General features: G+C 47.7%; 1 protein-coding gene across 1 annotated transcript in view; it reads right to left on the bottom strand.

Moving 5' to 3' along the window:
* Positions 1-2,318: 2,318 nt before the first annotated feature.
* The window catches only part of Rnf43 (ring finger protein 43), a 72,508-nt gene continuing 48,937 nt past the window's right edge, over positions 2,319-25,889 (bottom strand). Inside the window, exons 2-9 of the mRNA XM_013013217.1 lie at positions 19,890-20,012; positions 11,731-11,805; positions 11,498-11,629; positions 10,571-10,675; positions 9,059-9,220; positions 7,817-7,919; positions 5,663-7,036; positions 2,319-3,747 (exon numbers count right to left, since the gene is read on the bottom strand). Of these exons, the coding sequence (XP_012868671.1) occupies positions 3,704-3,747; positions 5,663-7,036; positions 7,817-7,919; positions 9,059-9,220; positions 10,571-10,675; positions 11,498-11,629; positions 11,731-11,805; positions 19,890-20,012 (2,118 nt within the window). The 3' untranslated portion in view covers positions 2,319-3,703. The remainder of the gene's footprint in view (positions 3,748-5,662; positions 7,037-7,816; positions 7,920-9,058; positions 9,221-10,570; positions 10,676-11,497; positions 11,630-11,730; positions 11,806-19,889; positions 20,013-25,889) is intronic.

Below are 25,889 nucleotides of genomic sequence, written 5' to 3'. Positions count from 1 at the left end.
CGGATCGCTCTCCGCTTAGCATTTCCCCCTGCGAGGCTAGATTTTTCTTTCGATTTGGGTGAATCTGTGCCTTTGTGTGTGTGTGTGTTTTCTTTCTTCCTCCGTGGCACCCTATAGAAAACTCTCTTTCAAAACTGGGCACCCGACCACCAGCCCCCTTACCAAATAAGTCTTCCCAGAGAAGCAAGAGAGGCTGTGCAGTGCGGAGGTAGCACAGCCCCCCTGCTGATCCGGGGAAATGCGTGCGCGTAGAGCACCAGCTCTCTGGGCTCGTGGGCAGAACAGTCATGGTGTTGATCTGAACTGGAGCTCTGGGATAGGAAGCTTCAGTCCCTGTTCTGTCTAGTCTGTCTCCTCATGATGGAAATGCTTTCTTCAAGGCAGGCCTGCTTCGGGTTGGCTATCTCTTGCTATGTCCAGATGACATCCGTGACTGGGATTTGGAGTTTTTTTTTCCCTTTTGGCCCGTCGTTTTTTTTAGATCGGTCGTGGGGCTTGAACTCTGGGCCTGGGCGCTGTCCCTCAGCTCTTCAGCTCAAGGCCAGCGCTCTACCACCTGGGCCACAGTGCCACTTCTGATTTTCTGGTGGTTAATTGGAGACAAGAGTCTCATGGACTTTCCTGCCCGAGGCTGGCTTTGAACTGCGATCCTCAGATCTCAGCCTCCTGAGTAGCTAGGATTACAAGCGTGAGCCACCGGCATTAGGTGATTTGGATTTTTTGATCACTCAACTTTCTACTTTGGAGCACATTGGTGGTATCTTTTTTTGTTGGCTGTGGGGCTTGAACACAGAGCATGTGCACTGTTCCTAAGCTTCTTTTGCTCAATCACTTGAGTATATCACTTCCAGCTTTTTTTTTTGTTTATGTGGTACTGAGGAATCGAACCCAGGGCTTCATGCATGTAAAGCAAGCACTCTATCACTAAGCCACATTCCTAGCCTCACTTCCAGTTTTATGGTGGTTTACTGGAGTTAGGAGTCTTATGGACTTTCATGCCTGGGCTGGCTTCCAACCAAGATCATCAGATCTCAGCCTCCTGAGTAGCTAGGATCACAGGCATGAACCACTAGTACCTGGTTATTGTGTGCTCTGTTATGTAGCTCCAACATCTCTGTGAAGGAGGCTCATTTTGGGATGGAAAAATAGAAAACATTTGGGCTGGGAAGATGCCTCAGTGGTAGAGTGCTTGCCTCACATGCATGAGGCCCTGGGTTCAATTCCTCAGCACCACATAAGCAAAAAAAAAAAAAAAGCCGTAAGTGGTGCTGTGGCTCAAGTAGTAGGGGGCTACCCTTCAGATGAAGAGCTGAGGGACAGCGCTTAGGCCCAGAGTTCAAGACCCACATTCTAAATTAAAGTGAGAAAAACAGGAGAATCTAGGCAAATTCTGTCTTCTGATCTCACTAAGTCATGTTTTTGTTTTTGTTTTTTTTTGGTCGGGTCGTGGGCCCGAACTCTGGGCCTGGGCGCCGTCCCTCAGCTCTTCAGCTCAAGGCTAGCGCTCTACCACTTGAGCCACAGCACCACTTCTGGCTTTTTTCTTTTTTGCTTATGTGGTGCGGAGGAATCGAGCCCAGGGCCTCAGGCATGCAAGGCAAGCGCTCTACCACTGAGCCACCTTCCCAGCCCCACTAAGTCATGTTTTTAAGGACTTAAAACCCAGTGTTTTGTGGCTCCTGAACTCTGGGCCTGAGCGCTGTTCCTCAGCTCTTCAGCTCAAGGCTAGCACTCTACCACATAAGCCACAGTGCCACTTGCGGTTTCCTGGTGGTTTATTGGCGATACGAGTTTTACAGCTTTTCTTGCCCAGACTGGCTTGGAACTCTGATCCTCAGATCTCAGCCTCCTGAGTAGCTAGGATTACAGGTGTGAGCCACCAGCACCCAGCTAAAACGCAGTGTTTTTTATTTTTATTTTTGTTGGTCATGGGGCTTGAACTCAGGGCCTGGGCACTATCTCTGAGCTCTTGCTCAAGGCTAGACACTCTACCACTTGAGTCACAGTGCTGCTTTGGTTTTCTGTTGGTTATTGGAGATAACAGTCTCATGGACTTTTCTGCCTGGGCTGGCTTTGAACTGTGATCCTCAGCTCTCTGTTTCCTAATAGCTAGGATTATAGGCCTGAGCCACTGGCACCAGGCTAAAACCCAGTTTTATCACCAAACCTATACTCCATCCTTTTTGTAAATCAAAGACTCCTAATATAAAAAAATTATTTCTACAGGGCGCCGGTGTCCTGAGTGAGTTATGACAAAACAAACCACAAGATAAGACCATATTTATGGATAAATATATTAGCAAATAAATACATTTCTCAACATAGTGCCTGATTCAAGCATCTTTCTGTCTGGTTCAGATATAAATACCCATGTGGGTGCCTAGGTGCTAGTCTCCCCACTAACTTTGAGGGAAGAAGGTTCTCAAGTAGAGGCCCATGCCCACCTTGCCCCCCACATTCACATTCCAGGCAAAGATAATGCCTGAGGGGCTAGCGGTGATCAGGATGCCCTGGAGTGAAGGGCTTAAAGAGGCCCCTCATATGGTACACACTTGGTACAAGCTGCCCAGGCCAACCTCCTGTTCCAAATCCCCTGTGTGTACACATCTTCTACTGGGTTCCTGGTTTGTATGGCTTATACTAGGAAGCTGGGCCTGTGGGTCCTGCAAATCTAATGAGCCACACTTTGCTGTCTCTCATCCCTGCTCTGAGGGAGAATAAACCTTTGTCGTCCTTGCTCAGCTATAATTTTACCTTTGCCATTTTCATTCCATCCTTTCTTTCCCCCCTAATGAAATCCAGCAGAAATGATCTTTATGCTTCCTTTGGGATTTTAGGACAGCAGTTCATCAAGGAAGAGTTATTCCCACCCTCCTTTTTCTCTATCTTAGAGGAACTGGGGCTGCTGGAGTGACAAGCATCCTGAAGATCAGAGGCTTCATCCTAGATTTGTCAAGATTCCGGTCCCCACTTCAGGGACAGAACTTCCCACCTTGGCTTTCCAGAGTTTCCTTTCTAACTTACTTTCACGAAGCTGCCAAGAACAAGAACAAGAAGGGGAAACTATTCTCCTTCATGCGCCAGGACAGGCAGGCATTACCTGGAGAAGGTGCAGAGGATCTCCACTTCATCTCTTAAAGGGGTCAACCTTTGCAACAGGCTGGTCCTTGTACAAAAAAGGAAAATAGAGCCTGAATGGAGTTACTCCTGATAACAGCAGCCTTCGCAGGGCAAAGCTGAGGCTAGTATGTGCAGCTCACCCAAGGAAGGTAGTGAGACGGGTCATGTATTCAGCTGAACCCATTGGCTGGAATGAGTATGAGGCAAACCAGGAAGTCCTGCCTAGAGGTTGGGGGTAGGAGCAGCACCTCTGTAAAACCTAGCTACCCACCTACCTTCCTACCCTCGGAAAAAAAACTCAGCCTTCAGGAATCCAGCTCACAAATGCACACAGGCAAAAGCTGGTTGTGTGGATAGGCACAGACTTGCTGCACAGCAGGTGTGTTCTGCAGACAAGGTCTGGAGCAGTGAGCAGGAAACAGCACTTCCCCTCACCCACCATTGCCATTCCTCTTCCAATGATTCCAGGAAGTATGGCAAAAAGAGGGTGTTTGCTGAGGTCCTTTCTTCTCCCAGGAGCAAGACTCTGTGCCAGGTAGGGCCCTGAGTCATCTGAAGCACACTCTGAGTTGGCTGGAACATCTCACACAGCCTGTTCACACAGCTCCTCGAGCTCCTCCTCTGAGCCTGCACGGGGAGAAATAGGAGGAAAGAGATCATTGAAAGTTAAGGGAAGTTCCTGATTCTCCCACCTGTGAAGAGGGTGGTGAGGAGGGGACTATGAAGAGGGAGGCGCAGGGAATGTGTCTGGAAAGAAGATCAGATTGAAAACTGAAGGAAGGGCTCTGCTAGGAAACAGGGGAGAGAAAAAAAATCGAGACAAATATATGCAGTTTTAAGTGTGTTCCCAGTACTTACTATTCACTCGTTCACCCAATGAATATTTATTAGCGATTCAATGTGAATGTGGCCTGCTCCCATATGCCAACTAAGCGACCCAGAAGAGTAAGCAGGAACCTAACAACTTTGTGGGAGAGAAGGCATGAATGCAAATGGCTATTATGAGAATGGGATGGGACTAGGGTCATAAGAGAAATATCCAGGAAGGGGAGAGACCATGTCCAAGTGCAGGAATCAGGAAAGACTTCCTAGAAATGAAGACACAGGAATTGGCATTACAGCACTAGATAAAAATTGGATTTATAGGAAAAGAAAAGGCACTGTGATATCTATAAGATATCTATAAGAGCTATCTGCCAAGCTGCGCACTGGTGACTCATCCTTGTACTCCTAGCTACTCAGGAGGCTGAGATCTGAGGATCTCGGTTCAAAGCTAGCCCAGGCAGGAAAGTCTGTGAGACTCTTTATCTCTAATAAACCACCAGAAAACTGGAAGTGGTGCTGTGGCTTAAAGTAGAAGCACTAGTCTTAAGCAGAAAAGCTCAGGGATAGTGAGTGCCTGGGGATCAAGCCCCACAACTGACAAAAAAAAAAAAGATGTTTACCTAGTTTGGAAAAAAAACCAAACAACAACAAACAGAGGGCAGGGGGCAAGAAAAGAAGAGTGAAAAGTTATGTTGAGAAGGAGGATGATATAGCTGGTGCTGGAGTTTTCCTTATTACAAGCAGAACATTTGATGATGTCTACACAGTTCATTGTAAGGTACCTGTACCTGGTAGCATGGAGGGCAGGGGAGTGCCTAGCTCAACAGGACAAAACAGTAGATATGCAATCCCTACCCCCACCCCCTTCATGGCCCTGGAAGAGGACAGGGAAGGGCTAGGAGGCTCCTGCACTGATTTTTCAGGCTGCATCTGAGACACAGGCAGAGGCCACTGGTAGTGGATTGAGAATATGATAAAGCTAACAGAGACTGGCATCTGAGAGATGGATAGATGTAAGTGGCCAGGAAAAGGGAGGAATTGAAGCTAGTTCTGAGTTTGGGAGCAAAGAAAGCTGGTCGTCTGGGACTGGCTATCCTGAAAATGCACATGATGGTCCAAGGGGAAATCATCAGACACATGTCAAGCTTCCATTACAGTGATCTGTGGAAATGGTTATATACTATTTGCATGGACCCTGGGACCACAATGCCACTTCTGGCTGTTTCTGAGTAGTTTATTGGCGATAAGAGTCTCACAGAGCTGGGTGCTCGTGACTCACACCTGTGGAGATCTGAGGATCGCAGTTCAAAGCCAGCCCAGGCAGGAAAGTCCATGAGACTCTTATCTCCTATAAACCACTCAGAAGTGTCGCAGTGGCTCAAGTGGTAGAGCGCTCGCCTTAAGCTGAAGAGCTCAGGGACAGTGCCCAGGCCCAGAGTTCAAGCCCCACGACCAAAAAAAAAAAAAAAAAAAAAGTCTAAGCAAATTCTTTTCCTGTCCAGGCTGGCTTCAAACAGTGATCCTCAGATCTCAGCCTCCTAAGTAGCTAGGATTAGGCACAAACCACCAATGCCTGACTGTTATTCAGTATTTCAAATGCCACCTCTGTTGTATACGTCTCAGCCATCACCAAACCTTGTTGGTTGACTTCACCTGCCTTGAAATATCCAACTCAAGTATCTTTTCCCCACCACATCCACTCCCCCTGAAAACTCACCAGGTTGGGCTGGTAGCACCTGGCAGTGTGGGTAAGGGCACGGCCTGCCCTCTGGAGTACCAAAACTCCATTCAGAAGGCCCTTCCCCTGGCCTTTCTGGTCCTAGGGGCCGGCGTGAAGTCAGACATAACCACACTGGCTGTGAGCTTGGGTAGCCGGAGTCTGGGGCTTCTGATAGCAGCTTCCTATCCATGCCTGGAGGTCTGAAGATTAGTGGGTGGGCTTCTGGGGGCCAAGGGTATGCCAAGCTGGGGCTGTAGGGTGGGGAGATCTGACAAACTGGGTGCATAGTCAAATCCTGGGGCCGAGAGGCTGGCCTGGGCTCTGAGGGACCCCCTTGCCGTTTCCTCTGTGGATGTCGTGCGGGGAGGCTAGATTTCTGCAAGTTGCAAAGGCTGCTGTGTTGCAAGTTGCCAGGTCTGCCAGGTTCCGTGGCTTCGGTGGCTCCGGCGGCTCCAGGGGCTGGCTCTGTAAGGGCTCTGAGCCGTGGCGGGTTGGGGAGCTGGCTTGATGGGGTTGCTAGGTCGGGTCTGCTGATTTGTTGACCAGACAAAGGTGGCTCAGGCTGTGTCTGTGTCCGAGAAACAGGCCTGGACTGGGGGACCCCAGTTTCTGGTCCAGGCTTCCTGCCATGCCACTGGAACCTCTTTTTGTAGTGGTGATGCCGGTGCCGGTGGTAGTGGATATGGCTGGAAACCTGAGTTTCTCCTGTGGGCACCACTGAGTCCAGAGAACGGGGTCTAGAGGCCACAGTTGGGTGCCTCCCCTTGCCTGGTAGATCCCCTTCATGGCCACAGTATACCAAGGGGTCAAAGTCACTGCTCAGGGAGCTGCGGAAGGTGGAGCTGCTGCCGTGGATGCCCTGTAGGCTGATGTCCGTGCAGTTGACCACTGAGTCACTGGAGGAACCATGGCAGGGCCCGGAGCTGGAGTCACTGGCTGGCCCATCGGCCAGGTAGCCACTGCGTTCTGTGCAGTAGCTTTCTCCAGACCCACTGCTGTCGTGAGGCCTGGCCCTGCGCAGGGGCACGGGGCAGGCTGTGGGGTGCTGAGAAGGGCACTGCAGTCGGCTCAGGCCCCAGCCCTGTGCATAGGCGTGCTGGGTCACTGCCAGATGCGGCTGCTCGCAGGGAGCCTGGGCACGCGGAGCCCTGGAGAGGCGTTGATGTCGAGCGCCCATGCTTGGCTCCTGGGATGGTAAGAAGGGTCTAGGTCGTGGGGGCCGGGCCGCTGAATTCCGGGGAGGGCCCAACAGGTAGGCAGGAGGGAGGTGGTAATAAGCATGGCCCGGATGCTGGCGAATGAGATGGAGTCTCCTGCCTGGTTCCTGATAAGATTGAGATGGTCCCAAGGCCTGGGAGAATGAATCTCCCTCTGCACAAAAAGAATGAAGAGCACAAGCATTTGATTCCATCACATAGAGAGAATGCCTTCAGAAAAGTTGTGGCTGTGGCTGAATCTGCATATAGCCTGAGCTCAGAGTTTGGGGGTGGGGTGGGGTAGGTGGGTACCAAGGCCAACCCTAACTTGTCCATGCTTAGGACAGCCTTGCTACCTCCAGGCAATTTGTCTACCCGGGAAGTGCCACTAAAAATACAAATAAGGATTTTGTTTTGTTTTGTTTTTGATGTACTGTGGTTTGATCTCAAGGCCTCATACTTGAAAGACAGGTGCTCTGCCACTTGAGCCCCCTTTTAGGGTTGGTTATTTTCTAGAGGGAGTCTTGCTTTTTTATGCTCTGGCAAGCCTAAAAAGGGATTTTTCCATTTGTCTGCCTTCTGTCACTAGGATGACAGGCATATGCCACCTTGCCCAGCCTTTGGGCTTCCCCTGTCATTTGGGAGGGCAGGGGTACACCATAACGCTCCAGCCATTGGTTGGGATGGAGTCTCTAAACCTTTTTCTGCTTGTGAGCCATCTTCTCGCCTATCTCTATTTCCCAAGTAGCTAGGATCACAAGTCTGAGCCATTGCTCCACAAAGGCAACACAGATCTCTTACGGTGTGAATATTCTTTCCCTGCAGATAAAGTGTTCTTGAGTAGTGCAGATGAAATCACTATGGTGGTAGCTCCTTCTCAGTTTCTCCACAGGAAGACGGCCATGTTTTAGACCTGTCTGCCTGCACACAGGGGAGGCCTCAGCTCATTTCCTACCTATGATGTTGAACATGCAGAGGGGACAGGTCCGATGCTGATGTAGCCAGGGGTCCACACAGGTACGATGGAACTCATGGAGGCAGGAAATGACCCGTAGTTCCTGGAGAAAACAAAGGGGTCCAAAACAATGATTTCAAGAACAGGATCATCCCTTAGACTCCCTTTGGTCTTTTCTTTTTGCATCCACCTACTTGTAAAAGATCTCACATGAGAATAGCCGAAGTCTGGACTTTGGTATGAAGTAGATTTGAATTTTGCCATTTAGCTGCATGACTTTGGACCTGGACTTTTTTTTTTTTTGTATGTGGTACTGGGATTTGAACTCAAGGCCTTGAGCTTGCTAGGCACGCAAGCTACTACTTGAACCATGTTTCCAGCTCTTTTTGCTCTGATTCTTTTTTATTTTTTATTGGTAGTATTAAGGAGTTATATGTTAATTGAAGATAAGAGTCTCACAGACTTTCCTGTCCAAGTTGGCTTTGAACCATGAGCCTCAGATCTTAGCCTTCTGAGTAGCTAGGATTATAGGCATGAGCCACTGGCACCTGGCTGCTCTGATTATTATTATTTTTTGTTGTTGTTGTTGGTCGTGGGGCCTGAACTCTGGGCCGGGGCACTGTCCCTGAACTCTTCAGCTCAAGGCTAGCACTCTACCACTTGAGTCATTGGAGATGAGAGTCTCACAGACTTTTCTTGCCGGGCTGGCTTTTAACCGAAATCCTCAGATCTCAGCCTCCTGAGTAGCTAGGATTACAGGTGTGAGCCACTATTGCCAGGCTCTGATTACTTTTGAAATGGGATTTTTTTTTTTTGTCGGTGGTAGGGCTTGAACTCTGGGCCTGAACACTGTCCCTCAGCTCTTCAGCTCAAGGCAAGCACTCTAACACTTGAACTACAGCACCACTTCTGGTTTTCTAGTGGTTTATTGGAGATAGGAGCCTCACGGTCTTTCCTGCCCGGGCTGGCTTTGAACTGTGATCCTCAGATCTCAGCCTCCTGACTAGCTAGGATTGTAGACATGAACCACTAGCACCTGGTTGAAAAATTTCTTAATGGGCAGTTTTCTGTTGTAAACTAATCTACCCTTATCCTGATTGTCCTGAGACTAAAATGAGCTAATGAATCTGAAATACTGTGGCCTGGCACATAGTTCCATCTCAACAAATCTACTCTTATACCTCTTATACCCATCTCCCTCCCTAGCCTGTTTATGGAAATAAGCCACAAAGCCTGCCTTACCTGCCCCTCAGAGAATTCCTCCAGGCAGATGGCACACATGGGGGCGGAGCTGCAGCTACTGACTGAATCAGTCTGCTCAGCCCGAGCCCTCCTGCAGCTGGCCCGGTACCTCCTGGTGGCCAGCTGGCTGATGGCCCAGGCCGTGCGCTGCTGAAGAGGGTCCTGGGAAGAAGAGTGCAATTCAGAATGGTGCAAGGACTCCTCATCCTTCATCTCTCACTTCTGGGCCCAAGCTAGGACTCAATTCCCAGTCGCCAAGTTAGATCACATGGACATGTGTAACTATGAACACCCCCCCCAACCGCCTTCCACCCCGAAACTGAACTTCTGACCCCAGTAACTACTTTCTTGACTCCTAAATGACAATTTTATTCTTCTAATTGCTCAGGCCAAAAATCTTGGTGCATCTTCTCTGTTATATCCCTCAATCAATGTATTAGCAAACTTATTGTCTTTGCCTTCAAAATACACCAAGTAACTACTGATCACGTTCACTGCTGCCTAACCCAAATGACCATTACCAAGCTCCTGGATTCCTAGAATAGCCTCTGAGCTGGTTCCTCGTGTTGCAGCCTTGCCTTCCTGTGGTTTCTTTCTCATGGCAGTGGTGATAGTGATCACTTGAAGCTTAAGTGAGATCATGACACCCCTTCTACTCAAAATCCTCCACTGGCTCCCATTTCACCCCGCATAAAAACCAAGTCCTGACAACAGCCTGCACAATACAGTACAATGGGGCTCCATGAATCCTCACATGAACCTCCTATTCTGCCCTGTCACTCTAGCCCAGCCACACAGTCTCATACTATTTACAGGACATGCCAGATACTCTTCACCTCAAGGATTTGTACTTTTTTTTTTGGTTGTTGTTGGTCATGGGGTTTGAACACTAGGCCTGGGTGCTGTCCCCTGCACTCTTCAGCTCAAAGCCAGTGCTCTATCACTTGCCCCACAGTGCCACTTCTGGTTTTCTGATGGCTAATTAGAGATAAGAGCCTCACGGACTTTCCTGCCCAGGCTGGCTTTGAACCGTGATCCTCAGATCTCAACCTCTTGAGTAGTTGAAATTACAGATGCGAACTACTGGCACCTGGCTGGATTTGCTTTTCAAAATTAACCCTATCTCCCTTACATTTCCTCTCTTCTTTGCTATTTTATTCTGTAGCAAGCACATACTACCACCAACAAAAATTACATATTTACTTTTTATTTTGTTTATTGTCCATTTGTTACACAAGAGAACACTAAAATGGAAACTCTTGATGGTAGGGGACTTTTTTTTTTTCTTTTTGACTTCTGCTTATTACGCTATTCCCAGTACCCACACACAGAACCTGACATGCTCAGCATGTATGTTGAATGAATGAATGAGCAATGTGGAGATCAACACATATAGCAGCTGGAGTGTTTCAATGTAGATGGTTTCACCTTGCCTTCCTCGCTTTCTCCTTCTCCCCCCCCTCCTCCATCCACACCCATGCCCACCTCTGCCAGGGAGCACCCACTCCTTACCGGCCTGCTATGGCGAGGGCGGCACCTGATCCGCAGCACTGAAGCCAGGATGATCACAAAGATGGTGCCCACCACTGTCAGGAGTATCCACACATCATAATCTGGCTGGAAGGGTGTAGATGAGAGGGACAGGGTCATACTTCTGGAAGGAATTAGGCCAATTTGGGAGGAAATACAAGAGCAAAGAGACAGAAGGTGGAGAGTTCCCTTGAGTCTTCCGTGTGGGAAATGATGAGGTAGGCTGATCACAGAAGTGGAACAAGGAGGTTTCTCCTTGCCTAGTGGCCCTCACTGGAGAGCATTCTCCAGATGAGGCTGTGAGAAATACTATCTAGAAACCCATTCATTTAGGGGAAAGGGTCCTGAGGTTGTCCTAGGGCTTGAACTTAGGGCCTGGGAGCTGTCCCTGGGCTTCTTTCGTTGAAAGCTAATGCTCTACCACTAGAGCCACAGCTGCACTTCAGGGTTTTTAGTAGTTTATTGGAGATAAAAGTCACACGGACTTTTCTGTCTGGGCTAGCTTCAGACAGTGATCCTCAAATTTTAGTCTCCTGAGTAGCTAGGATTACAGGCATGAACTACTGACACCCAAACGTTTTTCTGTTTCTTTTTCTTCTTTTGGTGCTAGTACTGGGGATTGAAGTCAGGACCAGGGCACTGTCTCTTTAGCATTTTTCATTCAAGGCTGGTACTCTACCCACTGAGCCATAGCTCCATTTTTAGCTTGTTAGTGCTTGTGGGGTTGGCTTTGAGCTGTGATCTTCAGATCTCAGCCTCTTGAGTGATTACAGGTATGAGCCACTAGCACCTGCTTTAGGGGGTTTCTGTTGGTCTCAGGAGGCTGAGGACTTTCAGTGGAAGTTGCTACAAAACAAAGTAGAGGCTGGTGCCAGACGGGGAATGGGGGGCGGGGGGAGGAATGTTTACCCAGGCCGGAGGCTCCTTCAGTTCAATCCTCACGTGGGCCTTGCGGTTCTTGTACACGAACTCCATCAGCTTCTCAGCATCATTACCCCAGATCAGCACCACTGGCCAGGTCAGCCCCAGGGGCTGCTGCAGCTGCAGAGGAGAAAGTGCCACCACGTGCCTTTGTGATTGCTCTATCCCCTGGGAACTTTGCCTTCTACCATCCAACCCCCATCCTAGATGTCCCTGGGTACCTGCTCAGCAGCAGCTCGATCCTCAGTGATGTCAAAGAGGACAGCACTGGCTCCTCGCTCACCCGCCATCCGGGCCTGCAGAGACAAGCAACAGACTTGGCTGGAGTCACATCAGGATAAGGTCTGCCTATGGCTGGCGCTTAACCCCTCATTGGCACATCCCTTCCGAGATTTTGCACACACTGCAGCTCCCCACACCCACAAATAGATGTGCAAGGAGTCAGATACCCTTGCCTGTTCTGTCCCAGAGCTCATCTAGAACACTGCCTTCAAAGGACAATGTGCAGTCTTTCCTTCTGTGACTGAACCACCCCTCATCCAGGCTTTACTTTGATCCAGGCAGGTGGTGTCTCTGGCTTTTTAGGGCTAAACATAAATAGGACACGGGTCAAGTGGCCTGAGCCCCAGAGCAGCGTGCGATCAGTACCCAGTGGGTGGAGAACACAGGAAGAGAGGAGAGCAGAGAGAAGAACTCCTGAACAGAGCCCTCCTTACCTGACAAGAAGGGCTCATTGGAGGTCCCCCTGTGGGTCACCTTCCATGGCAAAGCTGCAGGCAGTTTCCCTGTCACTCTAGCTCCCAGTGTTTCCTTCCTTCCTTCCTTTCTTCCTTCCGTCCTTCTTTCTTTTTCTTTTTTTTTTCTTCCTTTCCAGTCCTGGGGCTTGAACCAGGGCCTGGGCACTGTCCCTGAGCTTCTTTTGCTCAAGGCTAGGTCTCTACCACTTGAGCCGCAGCACCACTTCTGTCTTTTTCTGTTTTTGTGGTACTGAGGCATTGAACCCAGGGCTTCATGCATACTAGGCAAGCACTCTACCACTAAGCTACATTCCCATCATGCTCCCAGTATTCAAAGAGGAGTCCAGTACCTTAGTCCCCATCCTCTCCTTTATGGTGAATCAAGAAGGGAGGGACTCAAGTTGTGTTCCCACAAGGACACACGGTGCGCATGGACATGGCCATATTCACCAATGACTTTGAGAACAGGCTTGGGGTGGCAGTGAGTCAGATAGCAGTGGAGGAATTAAGAAGAAGCTGAGAAGCTCTGGAATCTCAGAGACCCGCGTGTGGGGCCAGGGGAAGGGAGATAAGAGTTAAGGGTGGGGTGGAGACACAACGGCAACCAACGGACAGGCACAGGCGCTGCGAGTAACAGCTGCCCAGGAGCACAGCAAAGGGTCGGGTGTAACGGCATCAGGCTGTGACTTTCCTCCGCGGGGCCCATGCTAGCAGCGTTTTTTTTCCAAAGGCAGTGAAGGAGTTAACCTGTCTGCAAAGTCCTGGTGGCAGCTGAGGAGCCAGAGCTGGGACTTACTCATACTCTCAGTTCTTTGATCTCTGCCTACCTTCTCCAGGAGAGCCTGTCAGGGCAGGTCTCCTGCCATGCCAGGCTCTGGAGCAGCTCCTTGTTCACTCCCCCCCCCCCTGCTTCTCAGGCAGTGGCAGGGGCCAAGAGGCCCCTCAGGACCGGCTGCCTGCAGCAGTGGGGAGGGGCAATGAAACACATCCATGGAGTCCAATTGTGTCAAGGAGGAAAACTTCCCTCTTCCTTTTCCTAGAAGCTGGGTTGGCCATCTACAGGCACCAGCATGTAGGCCAGTCTCTGCTAATGATCTCCCACCCTGAAGTCTTGGGGGGAATTCATAGACTCCAGAATGCATCGCTGGAGATACTGTGAAGTCACATCTATCTTCCTCCTGCCTATCATCTCCTAGAAAGTCTACTCTATCTAGGCTCTTCCAAGCAGGAAGAAGTTTCCAGAGCCCTCTAAGTAAGGGGATGGGAACAGGGAAAGGAACCCCTAATAGGAGAACCCTACTTGTGATCTCACATCCTAGGGGCTTGACAGGAAGTAGGGAGATTCTTGGGGCCTCTGTTTTTCCATCCTTAGACCCAGCATGGCCTTGGAAGAACGTAACACGAGGGAGGGCAAAAGACTCACTTCTTTGGAGCTTTTCTCAACTTCTCCACCCCTCTGTCTTTGAAGAATTGAGTTGGGAACAGTAGAAAGCAATTACTGTGACGTTCAAACACCCTAGCCCATTACGGTCCATAATTACAAAGTTATAAAAGTGATCAAAGAGCCCAGAGACTTGGCCAACAGGAGAAAACAATCAGGACTTTCAGGCAGTGAGTCTCTGTGTCCAGAGTTCTAGGAATAAGAAAACAAGATTTGAGAATAGAAGGCAATTTAATCTGGGGCCCTTGGGGACTCCTGTCCATTCGCACCTAAGAGAACAGGAGACAGATAGAAAAAAAAGGGGGGGGCAGCTTCTTTGGGGAGTGAAACTTGGAAGACAGCGAGAGGAAGGACAGGCCCTGAGAACTGTAAGACTGGACTGTCAAAAGCCAACTCAAACTAGGCCCTGGTGGCTCACACCTATAATCCTAGCTACTCAGGAGGTTGAGATCTGAGGATTGAGGTTCAAAACCAGCCCAGGCAGGAAAGTCCATGAGACTCTTCTCTCCAATTAACCACCAGAAAACCAGAAGTGGCGCTGTGGCTCAAAATGGTAGAGCACTAGCCTTGAGTAAAAGACCCCAGGGACAGCACCCAGAGTTCAAGCCCCATGACTTGGGATGTTTCAGACTTCTCTTGGCCCTGGGGCAGCAAGCAAGGCTGCCACAGCCTCTGACACTCAGAGCTATTACAACAATCAGGAAGGTGAGCTAAAATCCAGCCTCTTGCTCCATTGGTCAGCTTTTGTAATTCCTTGGTCCTTAGATGATCTTTTCCAGACTACAGTGGCAGTCTCTGTACATACCCAGCTCAACTTAAATGAGTGAGAAAGCACCTACCATTCACAGGGCACCAAGCCAGGGAAGGCCAGACCCTTCAGAACAGCTCAGAATCTAGTCAGAGAGATAAAGCCTCTATGTACATAATATTATAACACAATGTTATAATGCTAGGTAATAACCTAGACTGCAAATGAAAGGAATTGGCCAGTAGTCCAACCTTTTATTTTCTCCCACTTCAGAAAGCCTTTCTCTCTGTTATCCATCTCCTTCCCTCCCAGACTGACACACGTATTCAGTATACAAAACAAATGTGGGGCTGCTCACGTAGAGGTGTGGGAAGAGGCAAGAGGGACCCTTGTCCCCTATCCCTCCTCTAGCACCTCAATGAAATCTAGCCATAGCAGCCCACAGTGCTGAAAGCATGGACACAGATCCTAGCTGCTGGCGGTGTGCTAGAGGGAAGGATTTCTGCCCCTACGAGTTGGCTAGACAGTGCCAAGCAGGAAAGATTCAATAGGAGAGGTGGGAGTCCTCCAGGCTTGGAGTGAGGGTAGGAGGAAGGAGAAGGGACGGAACTGCTATTGAGATCCACCGAGCTCAGGCTCCCTGGGCTTGAGTCTCTGGCACTACTACCATAATACTGTTAGATTGAGGGTAAGACGCTCAACTACTCCTTCCTTAAGCTGGGATAATATATAAGACCTACTTCATAAGACTGTTGTAAGGACTATATAAATTAATCCATATAAAACACATAATTGTGCCTGGCACATAGGACATGTTAGCTATGATTATATCAACTATTACCACATGCTTTGCATACATGAGTTCATTATTAATACTCTACAGGACAGTTAACAGTCCCATTTAGAGTTGAGGAAAACAAGACCCAGAGACACAGAATAACTTCCCCCGAGTCACCAACTGGTAAATATTGTCAATAGGTCTCCATTCGGGACTTCTACCTCCAGAATGCTGGCTTTTAAAACCACAAGATAGTGGCCACCCTGGTAAGAGCTGCAGGACTTGCACCCATCTGAGTCTTTCCAGATACAACTCTTGCCACTGCCTATTTCAAGCATGAGGTGATAAGGGCCTGCCTTATCAGTAGGATGGATGAGGAGCTGTTAATGAGGAAGCAAAAACCAATTAGGGCAACTGGGCAGAAGTGGGTAAATCCCAAAGAGGGTAAATCCAGAATTATAATGAAGCTTTCAGAAACAAACAAGAAAGATAGCCCATAGGGGGGAAAATTCAAACTAAACACATAGGATGAAGGATGAGAACCGAGTTCAGGGGTGGAGTGGCTACTTAGCATATACAAGGCTCTGGGTTCACTCCCCAGTGCCTCCTCTACCCCCACCAAACCTCATATACATACATAACATGTGATGATGAGCCAGGCGCCGGTGGCTCACGCCTGTAATCCTAGCTACTCAGGAGGCTGAGATCTGAGAATCGTGATTCAAAGCCAGCTGGGGCAGGAAAAGCCCATGAGACTCTTATCTCCAATAAACCACTAGAAAACCAGAAGTGGCACTGTGGCTCAAGCGGTAGAGCGCTTGCCTTGAGCTGAAGAGCACAGGGATAGCGCCCAAGCCCAGAGTTCAAGTCCTACAACCCACAAAAAATTAAAATAAAATAAAATAAAATGTGATGATGTCTATTATGACAGAATACTGATTGTAATAACTTATTGAATAATCACTATGTACTTAGAATAGAGCAAGAACTTCTATCTGTACTATCTCATTAAATACTCATGAGTACGTATAAGTCCTATTATTATCCCTCCTCTTTGTGTGTGGGGGGAATTGGGGGAGTAGCGGGTGATGCTGGGGTTTGAACTCAGGGCTTGGACACTATCTTGGAGCTTTTTTTGTTGTTGTTGTTCAAGCCTAGTGCTCTATCCTTTGAGCCACAGCTCTACTTCCAGGTTTTTGGTGGTTAATTGGAAATGAGAGTCTGATGGTCTTTGGATTCAAACCTTAATCCTCAGACTTCAGCCACCCAAGCCTAGCCCAGGAAACTCATTCTCCAATTAAAAAAAAAAAAAAGCAAAACAAAAAGCTGGAAATGGAAGCACAGCTCAAGTAGTAGAGAACTTGCTATGAGCAAAAAAATCCAATTGGTACAGACACACACCTTTATAGACCACTTAAAAAAAAAACAAAAAACTCTGGGCCTAAGCATTGTCCCTCAGCTCTTCAGCTCAAGGCTAGTGCTCTACCACTTGAGCCACATTGCCACTTGCGGTTTTCTGGTGATTTATTGGAGATAAGAGTCTCGTGGACTTTCCTGCCCAGGCAGGCTTTGAACCATAATCCTCATATCTCAGTCCCCTAAGTAGCTAGGATTACAGGCATAAGCCACTGTTCCCGGTTTTATACCACATTTTTATGTATAATTCATTTCCTATAACTTGCATTAACAATTTGAACTGGGAGAATCCCAGAAACCAAAAGCAAAAAAATTAGTATTTCAGTCAAGCCTATGGGGCTTCCAAAATACTGAAAGTAGATTAAAGACCCCCATCTCAGACCTCTGAGTCCTGGCACAACCAGGGTGCCCAGAAAGGAGCTACCTAGGCAGATCATAGGGTGAGACCTAAGGAATCCCCGACCCTGACCAGACAGAAGTTGGTGAGCTTAAGGCTTGAGCAATTCCCAGAGGGATGAAGGGAAGTCAGGTGTGATGGGTAATCTTAGATGTCAATTTGACTGGATTGAGCATCTAGAAGATTAGTAAAAGCATACTGTTTGGGTGCGTCTGTGAGGATGCTTCCAGAGAAAGGATTAATGATGAGGGGAAAGTGGGCAGTCTCATCTGATCAACTCATAGGATGGGGGCCTAGATGGAACAGAAGGTGATAAAAGAGAAAGTCTGCTAGCAAAGACTTCCTGGTCATCATCATATGAGCTGCCCTGCTCTGTCCTGTCCTTTCCATCATGATGTTTGGCTTGATCACGGACCCAGAAACAGGAAATCAGTCTACAATAGACTGAAACCTCTGAAACTGTCCAGTCAAAATAAAAGTCTTAGCCAGGTGCTGGTGGCTCACACCTGTAATCCTATCTACTCAGAAGCTGAGATTTGAGAATCGCAGTTGAAAGCCAGCCCACACAAGAAAGTCTGTGAGACTCTTATCTCCAATAAACTACCCAAAATGCTGGAAGCAGAGCTGTAGCTCAAATGGTAGAGCACTAGCAAGAAGAAGAAGAAGAAGAAGAGGAGGAGGAGGAGGAGGAAGAGGAGGAGGAGGGAAAGGAGAAGGAGGAGGAGGAGGAGGAGGGAAAGAAAGAAAGAAAGAAAGAAAGAAAGAAAGAAAGAAAGAAAGAGAAAGAAAGAAAGAACGAAAGAAGCTCCAGGAGCAATACCCAGGCCCTGAGTTCAAGCCCCAGGACTAAAGTTCCCTCCCTTAAGTTTTGTTTTGTTTTCTTTTTAGGTATTTTGTCACAGAGACAAAAAGTCTGAGTCACAAACCAGGTAAGGGAAGGTACGAGTGCGGAGAGGAAACAAGGGCTGTGGTTACAAGGCGGTTGCCAAGGCACACCTTCTAACCCCCTAACAGTTTTTGGTTTTGTGTTTGTTTTGGCTTAGGCACTATTTGGCACTTAAGATACATTATTATTTTTTTTTGTTTTGTTTTTTGCCAGTTGTGGGGCCTGAACTCTGGGCCTGGGCGCTGTCCCTCAGCTCTTCAGCTCAAGGCTAGCGCTCTACCACTTGAGCCACAGCGCCACTTCTTGGTTTTTCTGCTTATGTAGTGCTAAAGAATCGAACCCAGGGCCTCATGCATGCAAGGCAAGCACTCTACCACTGAGCCACCTTCCCAGCCCCAAGATACATTATTTTCATCCTTACAAAAATCTTGGGGATAAGCAATTCAAATCCCATTTTATAGCAATAGAAACAGAGGCCCAAAAGCACTGCCAAGGGCACTGATCATGTGTTCCTCTCTTCATGGTGTCCACGTCTCAACTATCCTTCAGGAGAGCTGCCCTCCAGAGGATGAGGGGAAAATCTTTGGCTGCACCCTGGGTACTTGCCAGGTGTCCCCATGCTGTGAAATCAACATACTGTGGCTGAAGAATAGTGGGAGCTCTGGGTGGCAGAGTTTTAGATTGTGTGTGTATGTGTGTGTGCCAGTCCTGAGGCTTGAACTCAGGGTCTGAGCACAGTCCCTGAGCATTTTTGCTCAAGGCTAGCATACTGCCACTTAAGCCACAGTTCTACTTCAGGCATTTTGATGGCTAATTGGAGATGAGTTTCACAGACTTTCCTGCCCGGGGCTGACTTCAAACTATGATCCGCAGATCTCAGCCTCCTGAGTAGTTAGGATGACAAGCATGAGCCACTAATGCCCAGTGAAAAACTGAATTTTAATAGAACTTTTTCAAGTTTTTTTTTTCTTTCAGTACTGGGGTTTGAACTCAGGGCCTAGCACTTGCTAGTATTAAAAAAATGTGTGTGTGTATATGTGTGTGTGTGTGTGTGTGTGTGTACTGGGGCTTGAACTCAAGGCCTAGGTGCTGTCCTACAGCTTTTTTCATTCTACCACTTGAGCCAAAGCTCCAATTCTGTCTTTTTACTGGTTAATTAGAAATAATACTGTCACAGACTTTCCTACATGATCCTCAGATCTCAGCCTCCCAAGTAGCTAAAATTTTAGGTGTGAGCCTGGCTCTTGCTAGCATTTTTTTTTTTAATGTGGCAACTAATTTATTTGAAAAGGTTACTTACATTTAGCATGAGGTAAATACAACCCTGGTGCAAACCAAAGCTAGCTTGCAGGCCAGCATTTCACAACCTCAGAAGCAACATGTAATCATTTTAAGGGTTATTATAACAGCGCGGAAGTGCTCTGTCAATGTTTCTGAGGATGGAAAAACTCTCTCTCTCTCTCTCTGGGTCAGTTGTGGGACTTGAATTCAGGGCCTGGGTGCTGACCCTGAGCTTTTTTGCTCAAGTCTAGTACTCTACCCCTCTAAGCCACAGATCTCCTGGTTTTCTGGTAGTTAATTGGGAGGTAAGAGTCTCAAAGACTTTCCTGCTGGGGCTGGCTTTGAACCTCAGATCTCCGCCTCCTGAGTAGCTAGGATTACAGGTGTGAGCCACTGATACCAGCAGAAAAAACTTGTCTTTGCTGTGGTGCAGGGAAGGGAAAGGGGCTTGGCCCTTCTCAGTGATGGAGGGGAAGACCAAGCCTATGCTGGGAACAAAAGCCACAACGTTCTTCTAATGCTGATTGGTGGAGAAAGGCAGTTCTACCTCTCCCTAACTGGTCAGGTTAGGAAAACCTGAAGAAATGGCATAGATCACTCTTGGAAGACAAGGGGACAACAGAGAATAGAGGCTTCTTACAGCCCAGAGCTGGGCACAGATCAAGGCATGTGTACAGGGATCAAGTATGACTCTACCTTGCTGGCCAGTGACAGGCAGGGCCGAGGGGCCCGTCGAGGACTCTCCAGCTTGACGATGCTGATGAATCCAGGCTCCAGGTTGTCGTCATCACTGGCATTGCACAGGTACAAGGGATGGGACTGCAGAGAAAGACAAAGCCCAAGGTTAGGGAGTAGGCATTTCTATGCTATTCTAGGCCAGTTCCAGCTAGATGTCTTAGTCCTATGAGAGAGTAGGTCTTAGTGCTTCATAATAATCTAGGAACCACTAGTTGACAGAGAGAAGAAACTATGTTGGATAAAGTTTGGTTAAGGCCAAAGCCTGGACCAGCACCATTCCTGACCTTAGGAATATGGCAGGCCCACACACAGATTGTGTACCTCTAAATCCAGCTGGTGTTGAGCAACCAATAAAGGGGAAGTGGGCCGGGCACCGGTGAGTCACACCTGTAATCCTAGCTACTCAGGAGGCTGAGATCTGAGGATCGTGGTTCAAAGCCAGCCAGGGCAGGAAAGTCCGTGAAACTCTTATCTCCAATAAACCACCAGAAAAACTGGAAGTGGCGCTGTGGCTCAAGTGGTAGGGGGTTGGCTTTGGGTGAAGAGCTGAGGGACAGCGCCCAGGCCCAGAGTTCAAGCCCCACGACCAAAAAAAAAAAAAAAAAAAAAGGGGAAGTGGGCCATGTGCTACCAGGAATCTGAGGATGCCCTCAGAAGGATGAAATGGTCTTGTTATATAACTCCTCTCATGCAAGATGATTATAATACCCATTTGAATCTAATTTTCCCAGAATAACATGTTAGCATACTCAGAGAACAAAGAAAGATTGATTTGGTCCTAGATATGCCTATGGGCCAGGGACTCCCATATCATAGAAGAGATTTCCTATTTAAAGGAGCGGCTGACACTTCCCTCCCAACGGATGCCGATGTCTGAAGCACTTCAAGAAAGAACTATCAGAGGAACCATGGAGGATTTTAAGATTTATGAAGATGATAATGTCAATGATGGATAGAAAGGTACAGGCATTGCCACTTTTTTGGGGGGGGGTTGGTCGTGGGGCTTGAACTCTGGTCCTGGGCGCTGTCCCTCAGCTCTTCAGCTCAAGGTTAGTGCTCTACCCCTTGAGCCACAGCACCACTTCCAGTTTTCTGGTGGTTAACTGGCGTTAAGTCTCATGGACTTTCCTGCCAGGGCTGGCTTTGAACCATGATCCTGAGTAAGTAGGATTATAGGCATGAGCCACCAGTACCTGGCTCACCACTTTTACTCTCTCTCTCTCTTTCTCTTTCTTTTTCTCTCCCTCCTTTCCTCTGTATATGTATATTTCTGATAGGAAAGCATTACATTCTTCCAGAATTTCCGGATTATTAGTCTGGTGGTGATAAATGTTTATTCGGGGAGAAAGGTTATACACTTCCGTTCTCAAACAACAAAAAAAATGGCTGGCATGAAATTGAGGTTCTCACTTTAGTGACGCTGTAGCTACTGGCTCAACAAGCTCTATAAGTCTGTCCACCTGCCCATCCACCCAACCACGTAGCCATTCATTTCTTAATTCTATCCACCCTGAAGGCTCTATGGTGCCAGACACTGTCCAACACATTGAGGTGTCAATGACGAGTAAGTCAGGTTCCTTGTCTGGAAGAAGCTCAGAAGACAAGCTGGTAAACACCCTGTGCTGTGTGTTTTGCTGCCAGTTTGTTCAAGGGCCTATTGCAGGACACCAGAGTTAAATTAATAATCTATGTCATAGGGGAGGACAGAGAATTTCTTGTGAGAGGTGATCTGAGAATTTCCCTGGAGGTAGAATGGATGGCATTTTTCAGCTAGACTGGACCAACGAAAGGGAGTGGAGATGCAATGGTACATTCCTGGCATAGGAAGCTGCCTATGCCGATGGACCAGGTAGAAAGAGACTATAGGAAGATATAGGCTGCCATGAGGAGGGAGGAGGTGAGGCTGAGAGACCAGTAAGCCAGCCACACAGCAGGGAGCAGGGAAGGATTACTCTGGTGACTATAGAGAGATGTTGTGATAGAGATTCAGAAGCCAGCTGCTCCAACAGGCCCACAGGAGTCCTTCAGGAAGGACAAGTTAGAGCCCCAAAGTCTACTGCTTGGCTTGCTCCTCCCCTCCCTTTACAGGTCAGGTTTTCCATGATGACCCCAAGATGCCTTCTACTGACTACAGGGCCAAATGGGAAAGGCAAAGTTTACTTTGAAAAAGAGTCATCTGTACAGAAGGATGAGCAAATATTTGCCCACCATGCCCCCCCCCCACTCCCCAGGCCTCAGCATTCACAGAGCAGTGCTGTATTATGGGTTGCCTCTGACAAGGGGAAAGGGGAAAACAAGATGTCAAGAGTCACTTGATTTGCCTAGTTCTGAACCAACAAATATGGAAGAAGGAATGTGAGGAGATTAACTATTAGTAAATGTCTCTTGCTTGCCAGGGCTTTCTGCCTCTCACTATGAGATAGGTGTTAACATTTACCGATAAAAAATGGAGCTTTGAGGCTCAAGATCGTCCAGGTCACACAAGATTAGAATTTCATTCAGTCTGACTCCATTTTCTGGAGTTTGGAAGAGGAGCATAAGATATAACTGTTTATTGAGCAAATATTATAGGCCAGTGATTTTTTGGTTGTTTTTTTTTCTTTTGCCAGTCCTATGGCTTGAACTCAGGGCCTAGACATTGTCCCTGAGCTGCTTTTGCTGGAGGCTAGAACTTTACCACTTGAGCCACAGCACTACTTCTGTTTTTTTCTGTTTGTGTGGTACTGAGGAATCAAATCCAGGGCTTCATGCATGCTAGGCAAGCACTCCACCACCAAGCTACATTCCTAGCCATAATCATTTTTCTTATTATCTGCCTTCTTCCATTCTCATTATGGATACTTTAATACATTCTAAGGTCTCCTACTATCACTGTTATCCTGATCTACTGGAGTAACCTAACTAGGGTCACCCTGCCCCATTCATTTCTCTGTACTGCAGCCAAGATGGTCTGAAATGTTAACTTACGCATGTTGCTCTCTACTTTAAGATCCCACAAAGCTGGGCTGGGAATGGCTCACGCCTGTAAGCCTAGCTACTCAGGAGGCTGAGATCTGAGGATCACATTTAAAGCCTGCTTGGGCAGGAAAGTCTGTGAGATTCTTATCTCCAATTAACCACTAAAATGCTCAAGTGGTAGAGCATTAGCCTTGAGTTAAAAAAAGGAAAAAAAAAAAAAAGCTCAGGGACAAGGAATAAGAGCTCTAAGTTCAAGTCTTCAAGTTTTTTATATGAAGTATGTTTTTTTGTACTGATACTGGATTTTGAACTTAGGGCCTCATGCTCTTCTTCTTTCTTTTCTTTTCTTTTCTTTTTTTTTTGTCGGTCATTGGGCTTGAACTCTAGGCCTGAGTGTTGTCCCTCAGCTCTTCAGCTCAAGGCTAGTGTGCTATCACGTGAGCCACAGTGCCACTTGTGGTTTTTTCTGCTTATGTGGTGCTGAGGAATTGAACCCAGGGCCTCATGCATGCAAGGCAAGCACTCTACCACTGAGCCATCTTCCCCGCCTGGGTTCCATGCTCTTGCTTGGCTTTTTTACTCATGGCTGGTGTTGTACTACTTAAGCCACACACCCCAGTTCCAAGTATGCACTCTTACACATAAAAGGCTGGACTGAGTTTTGTTCTCTGGCCTTGCCACACAGCTTACTTTCCCTTCGCATATCTCTTCCCTCCTGGCAATCCATGTCCAGAAATAACTTGCTTCATTTCCCTAAACACATTTGGTACTTGTGGCTGGGTCCTGCATTTCCCTAATCATAGACTTACCCCACTATATTAGAATTATCCGTTGCCTTTCCTCTCTCCTGGAGGAAATCTGGCCCCAGTGCCTGCTGCACACCGGGCACTTAATATTTCTTGACTAACTATGGGAGGTTTACAACTGGAGAGCTGATAGTTAACTGTAAAGACAACATGTACACACCAGTCTTGATCATGGTTACTCTGGGAGAGGATTTGGAGAGGGGATGGTCCAGAGGGACTTTGGTGCTTTTGCTTTCAATAATATCATAGGATAACAGAGATAATTGAGGTTTTTTTCCCCCCTCTAATGCACTGAAAGAATAAAAAAGCTGAGAGCCAGTGGCTCATGCCTATAATCCTTCTTACTCAGGAAGCTCATGGTTTGAAGCCAGTTTGGGCAGGGAAGTCCTTTGAGACTCCTATCTCCAATATACTATTGAAAAGCCAAAAATGAAACTATGGCTCAAGTGGTAGAGTGCTAGCCTTGAGCAAAAGAAGCTTAAGGACAGCACCTAGGCCTTGAGTTCAAGCACGTGCGCGCACACACAAACCACAGTCACCACCACCACTACCACCACCACCACCACCGAGAGCTATGAATATTTTGTTCTGTCTTTCCCTTTTACTCCATTCCAAAAGGTAGCCTCACCTTCTATTCCCTTGCCTCAAGTCTATTTGCCAAAAGACCTCTCTTCCAGCGGAAGGGGTGGGGAGGAGATGAACTCATTGAGAAAAATGTAAGTATCCTAAAGGCAGAAAGGAGTGGGGGGGTAGGCCTAGGGAAAGGGGTGGTCAAAGTCTCTAAGGAGCCTGAGATGCACTAAGTAATGGGGACCTGCAGCCGTGCGCTGGAAGGGATGGGCCCCCTGGAGAATAACTCAGCTGTGGACACTGGCAGAGACAATGCACCTGCAGAAGTGTCAAGGAAACACCTGTGCTTAAACAAGGGACCTATCTGTGGTAACTGGCAAGAACAAATATCAGAGGGATTCCTTGGACATTCCCATTTTCCTAAAACCCTGGAATTTTGAGATACTCTGAAGGGAAGATCCCTTGAAACACAAAGAAATAGAAGGTGAGGCTACCTTCTTGGAATGGAGGAAAGGAAAAGACACAGAACAAAATAGTTCCAGTTCTCAGTGTGTGTGTACGTGCTTGAACACATGCACACATGCCTGCATGCACACATGTCAGTCCTGGGGCTTGAACTCAAGGCCTGGGTACTGTCCTTGAGCTTCTTTTGCTCAAGGCTAGCATTCTACTACTTGAGCCACAGCGACACTTCTGGTTTTTTTGGTAATTTATTGAAGATGAAAGTCCATCTAAGGAGTCGAGCCTTGGAGTCAGATTTAATTAGAAAGTATATTATGTGACATTTCTTATACAGTCACACACTTTCCGCACCTTGTATGGTTTGACTCTGTTATAGTAACAGCTTTCTTCTGGTATTATCAGAATGGAGACAACCAGCCATCCCCACCAAGACTGTTTACCACTTAGTAAAGCGGTGCCAGTCTGGGTGGTTGCGTGTAACCAACATCATCTTTGCCCTCCTCTTCCTGGCACTTCAGCCAGGAGAAGGCTCCAGAGGAGAAACAGATCAGACACATTGGTCTCCTTAGGATTCCTAATAACAAAGATGCAAATGTGATTTCCACCTGTGGCTACCTGTCCTCTCACTGACACAGGGAGAGGAGCCAAAAGCAATGGCTTGCAGAATCTTGCGTGGGCGTGGTTGGGAGAGTTCCCTGCAGATGGAGGACAAATCAAGCAAAGCCTGCTTTCACTGTGCAAGTCATTCAGAACCAAACTGGCTTTGCATACCATTTACACCCCTATATAAAGATGTGCAAACTCTCCTTCCCTCCCTGTCACTCTCCTGGACTCAACTGACCCTTCTGTCTTAGCCTTCTGACTAGCTAGGACTATAGTGTCTGTCATCATGCCCAGCCTGTTTGTCAATCCATTTATCCAGGTATCTATCATCTATATATCTATCCATCTATTTATTTAGTGTTTAGGCACTGGTGCTTGACCTCAGGGACTCCAAATCTTGCTAGGTGATTTCTGCTCACAGATGGCACTCTACCACTTGAGCCATGCCTACAGTTCTAGCTTTTTTTCGGGGGGTGGGGAAGATTGTTAATTGGATATGAGTCTTTTACATTTATCTACCTGGATTAGCTTGGAACTGAGATCCTCAGACCTTAGCCTC

Source organism: Dipodomys ordii, unplaced genomic scaffold (genome assembly GCF_000151885.1).
Source record: "Dipodomys ordii isolate 6190 unplaced genomic scaffold, Dord_2.0 Scaffold19, whole genome shotgun sequence".
Lineage (NCBI taxonomy): Eukaryota > Metazoa > Chordata > Mammalia > Rodentia > Heteromyidae > Dipodomys > Dipodomys ordii.
The sequence above is the reverse complement of the archived record's forward strand: the minus strand, read 5'-3'. Positions and strand labels throughout refer to the sequence as shown.